Source organism: Apaloderma vittatum, unplaced genomic scaffold (assembly GCF_000703405.1).
Source record: "Apaloderma vittatum isolate BGI_N311 unplaced genomic scaffold, ASM70340v1 scaffold9347, whole genome shotgun sequence".
Taxonomy (NCBI): domain Eukaryota; kingdom Metazoa; phylum Chordata; class Aves; order Trogoniformes; family Trogonidae; genus Apaloderma; species Apaloderma vittatum.
In genome coordinates, this window is record NW_009725708.1 from 30,080 (window position 1) to 41,450 (window position 11,371).

Sequence of the window (11,371 nt, forward strand, 5' to 3'; positions counted from 1 at the left end):
AGAAGTTCTTGGCACGAGGCAGCCTTTATGAGGCAATGCTGAGGGACAAGGCATGGCTTTCTCTGTTGCAGAAGGCATGACCTGTTTGCCTCTCCAAAGTGAACATGGATGAAGACAGGATAAATAGACCTATGTTTCAGCACTGGCTACCAGATTGGTACCACAGAGCATGTTTTAAGTGTCTCTATATCTTTTTATGCTCTGTGAGGCCTTACTGCATGAAATCAGTACCCTCTAAGAGACCCGTCACTGAACCAAAGCTAACTAAGCTAACTGATCTTAAAGTTACAATAAAGATGAAGCAACTGGAATTCTTATTTCTAGAAGAGCATCACAGGGAACTCTTTAAAGAGTTTTATAATTCTAAAAGGAGTATCATAGAATGCATATGAAAACACAGGTTTTGGCAGTGGGCTAATTTTGTATTTAAAAAAAAAAGACATGTTAGACATTTCTGGATATAAACTTTGATTCAGTCTAAGGACATTGATTACAGAAAAAAAAAAGAAAATAATTTTGCCTAAAGAAATACTAAAGAGCTGGAAGAAGCATGTATTTGGGAGAGTCATAGATGCTTACCTGGAGCCCCCAGTACACTCATGAGCTTGTCAAGAAAAAAAGATTCTTGCAATTGTGCCTCATCTTTAAGCTTTCTTATTGTTTGCTGATATGAGTTCTTAAGTCCTGAACCTTAATAGATGATTGTTCAGCTCTAGTGCATGTATTTAAAGAAAAATCTGTTGGTAATGGAAAGTTAATTTCCCCATTATCCAGAATTACATTGCCAATAAGAAGCCGTATAAACCAGCATTCATTTCTGATTTGTAGAAAGACTGTTAATTTCAAAATCAGTGGACTTACAGCAACTAAGAAGTAGGTTCACAACTTACATGATTAATGAAATCCCAGTGTCTGTAATATCCTATAACAGTCTACAAAGAATATAAACTGCTAGCATATGGCTGCTTGAAGAGCAGAGAGGTGTACAGTGCTGCTGACACTGCTTTCTAAAGTTTTTCTTGACTATTCCTCTATCCAGAGACAAGGTAAGGAACTGATGACTGTTGAAACAGAGTAATACTTTGTGAAATACGTAGGTCTTTTATTTTGATCTCTTAAATGCCATGTTCACAGAGGAAGAACATTTCACTTATCTTTTTAGATATAGAGAGACTTCTACATAGATGTTTGAATACGTATGTAATGCCCACACTTCTACAAAATCAGCCTATAAAGTTGATGTGTGTCACTTGCACTGTAAAGTGGTGGATGCTTCTTTTTTCTTTTTTGTTACAGATGTTTGCCAATACAGAAAGGTATACCCTTTCAATGGAGGTTCTCCACTGATCCAGCCATCAGCTTATGATTTCCACTTCAGCTGGAATCAAGTTCCTTATGCTGTTGGTAAGAAAATACCTCTTTTTACTAGATGGCTGTTCTTTCATTACCATTTAGGCATGCACTAGCCTGTTAGTGGAATTACAGTATGCCCGCTAAGAATCAGCGTGTTGCATTTGTGATGCCACTTTAGCTAAGTTTCTGCGTAAGATTGAAAAGTGGAGCCATGGTGCCAAGTCCTTCCTTTGCTGTACTTTTTTTCCTTTTTCTTTTTTTTTCATTTTCCATTCAGTCTACATCCTGCCAAACATGGAGGATGAAGTTTTCTTCAGGCTTGATGTAGCTCAGTGTCCACTAGTACAGCATCTTTCCTTTTCATGGGAAAGGAAGATGCCAGAAGAGGTCAGATACTCAAGAACAGTTTTCACAGGGCATCCCAGAAACATTTGTTTACATTAACCAAGAAACATTCCTTGCCAAATTATTTTTGTTTCATTGCAGTCTGTGCTTTCCCTTATATCCTTGCCTTCACTACTGATTCCATTGAGATCCGATTAGTGGTGAATGGGAATTTAGTCCACACAGCAGTTGTGCCTGAGCTTCAACTTGTAGCATCGAGGGTAAGACACAGGAAAATCATGTTTGAATATTTCTGTGATATGTTAGAATCTAATTCATATAAAAAGTTGCTGCAGCCAAAACCCAAACAAACCAAAACTGAAACATGTGCTACTTCATAGAATTGTAGAATGTGTTGGGTTGGAAGGGACCCCTGCAGTGAGCAGGGACACCTTTAGATCAGGTTGCTCAGAGCCCCATCAAGCCTGACCTTGAATGTCTCCAGGGATGGGGCCTCCAGCACCTCTCCAGGCAACCTGTGCCAGCGTTTCACCATCCTCATAGTAAAGAACTTCTTCCTAGTGCCTAATCTAAAGCTACCCTGCTCTAGCTTAAAACCATTGCCCCTCATCCTGTTGCTACACACCCTTGTAAGCCGTCCCTCCCCAGCTTTCCTGTAGACCCCCTACAGGTACTGGAAGGCTGCTATAAGGTCTCCCCTTTAGGAGCCTTCTCTTCTCCGAGCTGAATAACCCCAGCTCTCTCAGCCTGTATTTGTGCTCCAGCCCTTTGATCATTTTTGTGGCCTTCCTCTCAACCCGCTCCACCAAGTCCATGTCCTTCTTGTGTTGTGAGGAGGACACAGTACTCCAGGGGAGGCCTCATCAGAGCAGAGTAGAGCGGCAGAATCGCCTCTCTCGATCTGCTGGCCACTCTTCTTTTGATGCAGCCCAGGATGTGATTGATCTGTAGTGACTGTTCATCTGTGTGCTCTTATTTTATATCAAGTACAAAGAGAATCAGAATTGATATTACTATCTTTTTTTCACCTACAGTAATGCAGATCTGAGCTATTTCACTGTTTATGGGGCAAATGCTATCCTCAACATCACAGATGTTCCCTCCACTTAGAGTGGGGTAATCTTGCTGTGACCAACTCTAGTTGAATTTCCAGCAACACAATATAGTGGACAGACATTTGAGCCCTTACTCAGAAGATGATTAATAAAGTCTTACTGTACTAATGATGAGTTATTTGTCGTTTCAGTCAGATATTTATTTTAAAGCTACTGCTGCAGTAAGTGGATCATGTGACAGCAGCTATAAGGAAATGAGTTCAAGGAGTTCTCCTCAAACACCGACAGCTTATGAAATGCCAGAATGTCCTCTTTCTTCTCTAGAAGGTAACATGGTTTCCAGGCAGCTTGAATCACAATCTCTGGTCATTCCAATAGTTATCACATCTTAGTGCAGCTGATATTTAGTAAGATGTAACTAATCAGGTACAAGATTCTGAGTAACTAGCTGACAGATAGAGTTTTTCTATTTATCCACAGATGTGAAATATACCTGGCTGAGTGTTTGCCCCATAGTATCTCTTCTGAATGCATGTCAGCACTGTTTTGAAGAAGCAGGAAGGGAGAAATTAAGCTTCAGTAGCCTGATGAATTTTTGGCAATATGGCCAAGGCGAATAATGCAAAAAGAGGTATAAAATTGTGGGAAAACTTGAGATTTTGCATACACTATTCCTTTTATTTAAGAAAAGCTGAATGACTACTGGATGCTTAAAGCTCTTCTGTAAAACAAAAGTAAAAACTTGATCTACTCTCCAAAGAGTTTGCACAGTCAATTTAGTTGTAACATGATTTGTGAACAATCCGTCTACAGGGGAGCAATAATGGAGAAACAAAGGAACGTCAACTAGATAATGCAGAATATATGTATATCTTCCTCACTTAAATCTGCTGCTGCACTGTGAGCAGAAGGGGAAAGGAGAAAGGAATCAAAATTTCTGTTTTTAAAAGGCAGTGCTATTTGATGCCAAGTTGTGGTGTTGGTTTTTTTTCTAGGAATTAGGAAAAAACATGTAGTATTTTTTGTCACGTAAGAAGAGAAGCCATGCATTAAACTCTTTGGGATCCAGACTCCAATATATGTTCAACATATTAAAATACATGGGGAATATTGCACAGAGTGCAGAGTCATGGTGTAATTTTTCGGGATACCAGCCCCGGGTCATGTAAATTTACTCCTTGTTCCACTGCTGATTCATCGCATTGCCAACAGTCAGTCTTGTTTTTTTCCCTGCATTGGGTTTGTGTGGTGAGCAGCTGTGTGGTGTTTAAGTTACGTGCAGGGCCTAAACCATGGCACTCAGATTGCAAGCCTGTGCAATGTGCTTGCATTTCTTCTTCCTCCTAGCCTCTTAATATTGAAAGGTCTCTGGGTCAAGAAAGGTCTTTGTTATTTGAGTTAAAAAGCACCCAGCACAACGAGTATAACTTTTCTGTATAACTTTTCATTTGGAAGTATTAAGAACTGATTTTTAGAGTGAAAATGTAGCATGATTTTTTTTCCTTCTGTGTTTCAGTTGAAGTCCCATGCAAAAACCTGTACAAAATTCCTCTCAGTAATCTGGTTGGGCGAAGCATTGAACGACCTCTGAAGTCACCTTTGGTTCCCAAGGTCATCACTACTACAACATCCAGTGGCACTGCCTCCCTACCAGTTACTCATTCGCTATCCTTATCTCGTATGGAAATTAAAGAAATTGCAAGCAGAACACGTAAAGAATTGCTGGGTAAACTCTCCTTATTCTTCACTGTACATACCAACTGCCAGATGTGTAGTTTTTAGTCTTTGGACCATCGTAGTCAGATCTGTAACATGCAACCAGTATTTATAAATAAGTAGTATAAAAGAAATGAAACTGTGAGAAAATATTATCTGCAAATAGCTAGCCAGTGTCTGATCACACACACGGTGACCATATTCTAAGTCAGGTGGAAACTATTTAAATAATGGAAACCAGCAACAGATACCTTAACATTTTCATGAATGCTTTATTTTCTGTTTAGAGTATTGTCTTTTATTCCTTTATTGAGGTCTCTTGGATGAGCCTATACCCAAGACAGAAAGTGGACTGAAGCAAAAAAAGCTTCCTCGAAGACAGTCAGACCCTAAGCAGGGAGCACTAAGATCAACTAGTAGTGACAGGTAAATACACTGGCCTTAGAAAAGAACCTAAGTTAGATGGTAAATGTTTTCATTCTTAACAGTTGGCATGGGGCTGACTGAGACCTTTGTATACCAATGTGAATTTTGTGCTACTGTGTTTGTTATCTGAAAATTGGAAGTACAGAAACAATTATAACTTTTGCTAAAGACATATTAAGGAGAAAAGCAAGGCTAAATGGGATTTTTGTGGGGACCTGCTGCAGGTGAGTCTGTCATTAGGATGTGGACTACTAGATCTGCACTGTGGACTTGTGTTGCTATTTCCAGAACAAATTTTGCAATGAAATGTTACAGCGTTTGTCTGTTTGGCTCTGCCATTCTCTTGTTTTCACAGTTTTCATAACCTATGTTTGTTTAGAGAGAGCCAAGATACCGTAGACTGAGATTATCAAAACAAAAAATCTGCAATCTAAAACCATATTGTATTTACTTCACTACTTGGAAATTATTTGTTCAGGGGGCTTCATTAACATTGCCTTTTGATTATTTTGATTAGAGTAAAACAGGAAAACTCAGTTTTAATGGTCTGTCTCTGTCCTTAAGATCATTTGACTGAATCTAGAAATAGCCGTTGATCCTGCTTGCCCTTGATCTGTGTACTTTTTTTAGTAACTTTTGTCTTCCTCTTTGCAGGATAATCTCAAGCTCTTTTGAAAGCTATTCTGAAGGATGTCATCTTTCCACTAGTTCAGATGCCAATTCTTCAGCAGACAGGAAGGAGAGCTCACCATCTAGCTATCCACTTCAGCTGATTTCTTTATACGATGAAGATGTCATTGACCTGAAGTGAAGACAGTGTTAAAACTTTTCTTCCTTACTACACATTTTCTTATAACTCCGTGAGCCGTATGGGAATGTCACAAACACTGCTTCTAGTGGTAAAATGTGGCTGGAAGTATTGGTGATTAATCTTTAGAGAACCCATGTTGTCTGGCTAGCTTAGCCTGATTTGGTGATGCTTATATCTTTGACATAGGTATGTTTTCTTTTCTCAGTTAACGAGCCATTACTTTTTGTGGCATTCTAACAGTAAGTAATCAATAAGAAATTCAGAATGAAACTGAAGTAAATAAAAAGTATTACTTGCTCTGAGCTGCTTCTAATTTGAAGTACCTGGATGACATTTTACTAAGTAATTGGTGTTGTTACTGTCATGAGTTGGTTTACAACAGTGTATGTCATGTGGAAAAAGGAATTTTATGACATCACTCAGTGTTTAAAAAGAAAAAAAAAAAAAAGGCTTGCAAGCAAGGTCTTTCCAAACAGTGCAATCTGTCTTTGAAATGATGCAGCTACAGTATGTTCACTGAAGAATCGAGGATGTTCTATAAAGATCAGGTAAGATACGAAGATGCTGCTTTCTTTGCTCGGGCCTGTCCATGCACGTTTTTTTAGAGAAACTTGAAAACAGTTTTGGCCTCAAGAATCCTTGAGCAGAGAGACTTTTTTACAGAAAACACAAATTTTCAAAATATTCCTTAAGAATTTTAAGTGTAAAAACTAAACCACACACACACAAAAACTCCAAAAAACCCCCAAAACCCAAACAAACAAACAAAACCCCCAAACAAGTAACCACAAAAAACAACCAACAAACAAAAAACCCCACCAAAACCAACTGTATTTCTCTGTCTTCTGGAAAACTGTTATTGTAGTGAGATTCTCCCATTACAGGAAGAAGAGCCAACCCTGATGTTCTTTATGACTACACAAGGATTCCTATGTATTAGCTGTTTTCTGGCCTTGCACCAACAGTGCAAGTCATTTTTCCAGATAATCATATTTTTTCTAAGTGGATCCAGAATGAAATTTCACTGCTAAGAAGCCAGTTTTCTATTAGGAAATAGTCATCTTAAATCTTTTATGTTAAAGGATAGGGTTTCACGTATAACACATTGATTTTTTTAACCCTTTCTTCTATGCCAAAACTCAATTTTAAACAGTATTTTGAAAGGGTTTTGTTTGGTGGTTTGTGGTTTTGGGGGTTTTTTAACCCCCATGAAAGCATGATGCTTTCAGGGTTTTATGTACGAGGATGTTAGCTTCATTAGCAAGTATTTCTTGTTCTATATGTAGAAATACTCCTGTATCCTTGATTTTATTTTGTAATACTAGTGATGTGTCCTGATTTAACTTTTGGTCCAACCATGACCATCTGAAGATGTGTGCCTTTTGCTGTTTTCGCAAAGTATTTTTTGTTTAGTTTATGTAATGGCATAATTGCTTCGTCTAAGAAGATATGTAATGCCTTACCTGAAAGGATCATTTCTTACTCTCAGATGAAGTTGGGTGATCAAGGGAAGAAGAAGTCTTTTCAACAGTAATTATCTAAGAGCAGAAGCAGTATTAAACAGTGGCTATTATTTTAGTATTTTTGCACCCACAGATGTGTGAACTTCAATAAGCATCTAAAAGGAGGTGCCAGCTCAAAGTCCTTACAAGAGCTTGCAGTTCTTTTCTTTGAGAATGTTATTTCCAGAGATTGTGTTGGTTTAGCCTGTTCTATTTATCTGGGCAGCTAAGGTTTCAAAAAAAAAAATGTATCTGGAAGTGTCATGTGGTGCTTTATTCTCCTGGAAGTTGCAAACACTCCTGTGGACTTACCAAATCCAGTTTAGGGAGCACTGCTTTCATTTTATTTTTTTAGGAAACAAAAGTACCACCTTCTTCCATAAATGGATTTCTCAATGTAGTGTTTAATTCTCTTTTGTGTGTTTTTGAAGCATGTACTAGTGTGTTGCAAAACTGGGGCTTTAGTTTAAAATACAATTTTAACTGGAAACTTTGCTTTGCCATGTTAGAATGTTACATTTTAAATGTATTTCAGGTGTTCACCTCTGCTAGTCTAGCTTGATTTAACTTGACTAAACTTCAGGAGCAGTTGAAGCAATATAAGGAGATATTAAAACTTGCTTTGAAGAACCTGAACAAACAGATAGATATCCTGAAAGACAAGCTTTAGAGATGGAGCACTAGGGAGATGAAGAAAGAAATCTTGTAGTCGGGATGCGCAGATGTGGCATTTGTGTCATAATCGAGACATGATCCTAGGAAGAGCCATAGAGGGGCCATAAAGCAAGAGTTGCTATAACCAGAACCACAGCAGTGGCTCTAAAATATTGCTGTAAAGTGTAAGAGTGTGTGTGTGTGAGAACCTTTGAAGGTCTGCCTGTAGTCATGGCATTGATGACATTTAGCAAGTACCAACAAATAGCAAGGGAACTGTAAGGAGTATAGATTAAACTTAATTGCTTAAGATAGACAAAACCAGATTAGACTAGCTTCATAGTACTTACCTGGAATAGGGTGTTGGTATAGTTTGAAGAAAAAAGCCCAGCAACTGTTTCCCCACACACACCTCCTACCTGAATTTTATGCTGTAGCTTGAGTTCATGGGTCATGTGCAAGCTGTTACACAGTTCACAATGGGGACTACCAGACATAACAGACTACTACTCATATAGGACAGGAAGGTTCTGAACTCTGGCAAGAAATTACTTAATCTTCATTCCTAATGTATGCAGTAAGTGCCTTAACAAAGCTGCTACTTCTTGAGTTATTACTTCTGTAATTAGTGGGTCTAGCAGGGATGTAGGGATAGTATCAGGCCTAGTGAAAGAAACTGGGAGTGGTCAGGCACCATTAGTTTGTTTATATGACACCTAGAGATGGTAGCTGAGGCTTTAGAGTCATATATATGTAGTTTACTACGTATTGACTGTATGAGAGCAGCCCAGACAATAAATCAAAGGCAGAGAACATGGTAATAACATTCCAATTTTGTTTTACACAAGTCGCAAGAACCAAATTCTGTGAGGGTCTTCATCACGTTGATTGTATCAAAAGACAAAACATCATGCAGTAATGTGAAATTACTAGCACAACCAGACGAATACTCAGTGTACCTGGAGCTGCTGGAGAGGGTCCACAGGAAGGGCCACAAAAATTACCAAAGGGCTGGAGCACCTCTCCTGTGAGGACAGGCTGAGGAAGTTGGAGCAATTCAGCCTGGAGAAGACTCTGGGGAGACCTTACAGTGACCTAAAATATTTTGTTTATTTTTAGTATTGGGCCAGTCAACTGAATAAATATTTAAACAGTTGTTAATAGGGCAAAGGACAGGTGGCACCCACATGAAGTACAGCACTATTGCATAACCACTTACACATGGTCAAGGTTGCCGCTCCTGAAATGTTCCTTTTGCTGTTCTATGTTATGTTTGACCAATCCATCGAGTCAAGCTCTTGCATGTTTTCCTAAAGATGTGGGTGTGCAACTTGTGCTTGCAGATGCAGCAGTTTTCTGAGCTTAGTCTGCATTTTTTTATTCATATAAAAAATATATTTTTATTTATATAAAATTCCCTAGGTTTGGATTTAGGGCAGGGTTTATATATATACGTATATAGACACACACATATACACACAACTATATATATGTAGGTATATATATGTGTATGTATATACACATATATGTTTATATATTTGCAAGTTCCACCAAATTCTAAGGGATTAGAAGTCCTAAGCATATATAGGAATCTAAAGTAATGTGATCTTACAAGGCAGGGGCATTCCATCTGCAAGTGATGAGGTATTTCAGAATTATTTTTGTTGCCTTCTGTGTATGAAAGTGAGTACCATCCTATTGTCTTTATTAACAATTTGATGTCATGGTTCATATGCACAGTGCTTGCTAATTCTGTTAAATCAATACCTTTCTCAGATAGGTTTAGCCTCATTTTTGTGGAGAAGTAAGTTATACCCTGAGAACCTAATATTAACAATATAGGAAAGCACATATGACAGTATGCAGCAACCATCTGTACTTGCATGCAGATTAGGTTATTTTTACTCACACTAGTTAAGCACAGCAACTTCACCAGCCTGTGTACTGCCGAGCTGCTTCACTTTGTTGCTGACATGCAGCTGACTTACTCCTGCAAAAAATAATTTTCTGCATACTTATTTTTATTTTCTGCATATTTATTTATAGCTCCATTAGGTATTTAGCTGTTTGAATGGAAAATATTATGTCTCTAAAGGTTTATGCAAAAAGTGTTATCAACCTGGAATGTAAGTTTTAACCAAGGCTTTGAATGTTAGCAGACTGCTTTGTAATTTAGTAATTACCTAGTCAAGACTTGCTTCATTTGTGATCCAAAACTCCCTATCTACCCCTTGTCTTAAGTGCTGATGTATTACCATTGTTTTTCATGTCATGTAATAGTCTGTATGGTTTGTGTTTTAGATGTGACATCCAGACAGAAACAGTCCTATTGCAGCTGGAACTGTTTTAAGTGCCATTTATTGCCTTTGTGAGGGAGTAACACACAATTATTCCTTCATAAGTAATAAACCATAAATTTGACCTCACTTATTTCTTTACATGTGCAGAACCAATGGCTTTTCCAAATTTGGTTCATCAGACAAGAAATTAAAAAGACACTATTGCAAACAGCTCTAGATTACTGCTTCCCTCTGAGTTCTTTGGAATTCTTGTTTCAGATGTGTCATTCATTTTAGTGCTATACCAAACCTGTGAGACTGGCGTTTGTGTCTTAAGCATTACCCATCTTTGACAAGAACTTTACTCCAGCAGTGGTTTGTGTTTCCAGGCATCTTTTAGACTCTCGAGAGACTTCTTCCAGTAGTAGATCTCTACCCCTTAAATTAACACTATAACTGATAGTTTTTTATCCTTTTCTGGCTAAAAGTATATAATTGCTGTCTCCAAGGCCTTGTAATTCCTTTTGGGAAAGCAGTGCTAGAGTACATTCTCCTAAGAGCTACAACTCCTCTTGTGATTTAGATGTATTCCTAGCCAGCTGAACAGCAATAGGAAAAATAGTGTTAAGTTGGCATTAACACCCATGAAAGCCAAGCATTCATCTCCAGTTAGGACCAAGACTTATTCCATGGTCAGGCATTTCAGAAATAGTAGCAGCAACACAAAAGTAAAATACTGCAGTCTGAAATAAAGATTAACCAGGCTACATCATTCATTTCTTCACTGTAACATATGCCATAAGGGGAAAGGTAAAGTAGAGCAAGGAAATTTAACTTTTTTATTTACAAAATTGGATCTTAATTTCCGTATTAGGAAAAAATATTCTAGCCCCTACGTTTAACATTTTTACTTGGCCATTACAGTCAGTGTGTACCATGTGAAAAGAACACAGGTAGTGAAGAAAAAGGATATGTCAAAGACCTGCCCAAAGAAGATTTACTACAGGGATGTGCAGATCCCTATAGATTTTTTTTCTTTAAAAAAACCCCCAAAACATACCACAAAAACCAACTAAAAAAACCCAAAACAGAATTAAGATTTTACAAAAATCATTAAAATTATTTGATAGCAAGTTTAGTAACTGAGATGTCTGCCATGTGATGCAGTTAGTTTCAGCCATAGCATCATAATTCATGTTTGTGGAGTTACCAATATGAAAAGCCTTAGGC

At 37.9% G+C, this 11,371-nt stretch overlaps 1 protein-coding gene across 1 annotated transcript in view; it reads left to right on the plus strand.

Annotated features, from left to right (window-relative positions):
• Nucleotides 1-6,011, plus strand: part of GARNL3 (GTPase activating Rap/RanGAP domain-like 3) — a gene marked incomplete at its 5' end in the record, with an annotated part of 34,190 nt that extends 28,179 nt beyond the window's left edge. Inside the window, 6 exons of the mRNA XM_009873002.1 lie at nt 1,297-1,404; nt 1,840-1,958; nt 2,945-3,080; nt 4,270-4,479; nt 4,784-4,895; nt 5,550-6,011. Of these exons, the coding sequence (XP_009871304.1) occupies nt 1,297-1,404; nt 1,840-1,958; nt 2,945-3,080; nt 4,270-4,479; nt 4,784-4,895; nt 5,550-5,706 (842 nt within the window). The remainder of the gene's footprint in view (nt 1-1,296; nt 1,405-1,839; nt 1,959-2,944; nt 3,081-4,269; nt 4,480-4,783; nt 4,896-5,549) is intronic.
• Nucleotides 6,012-11,371: the final 5,360 nt, after the last annotated feature.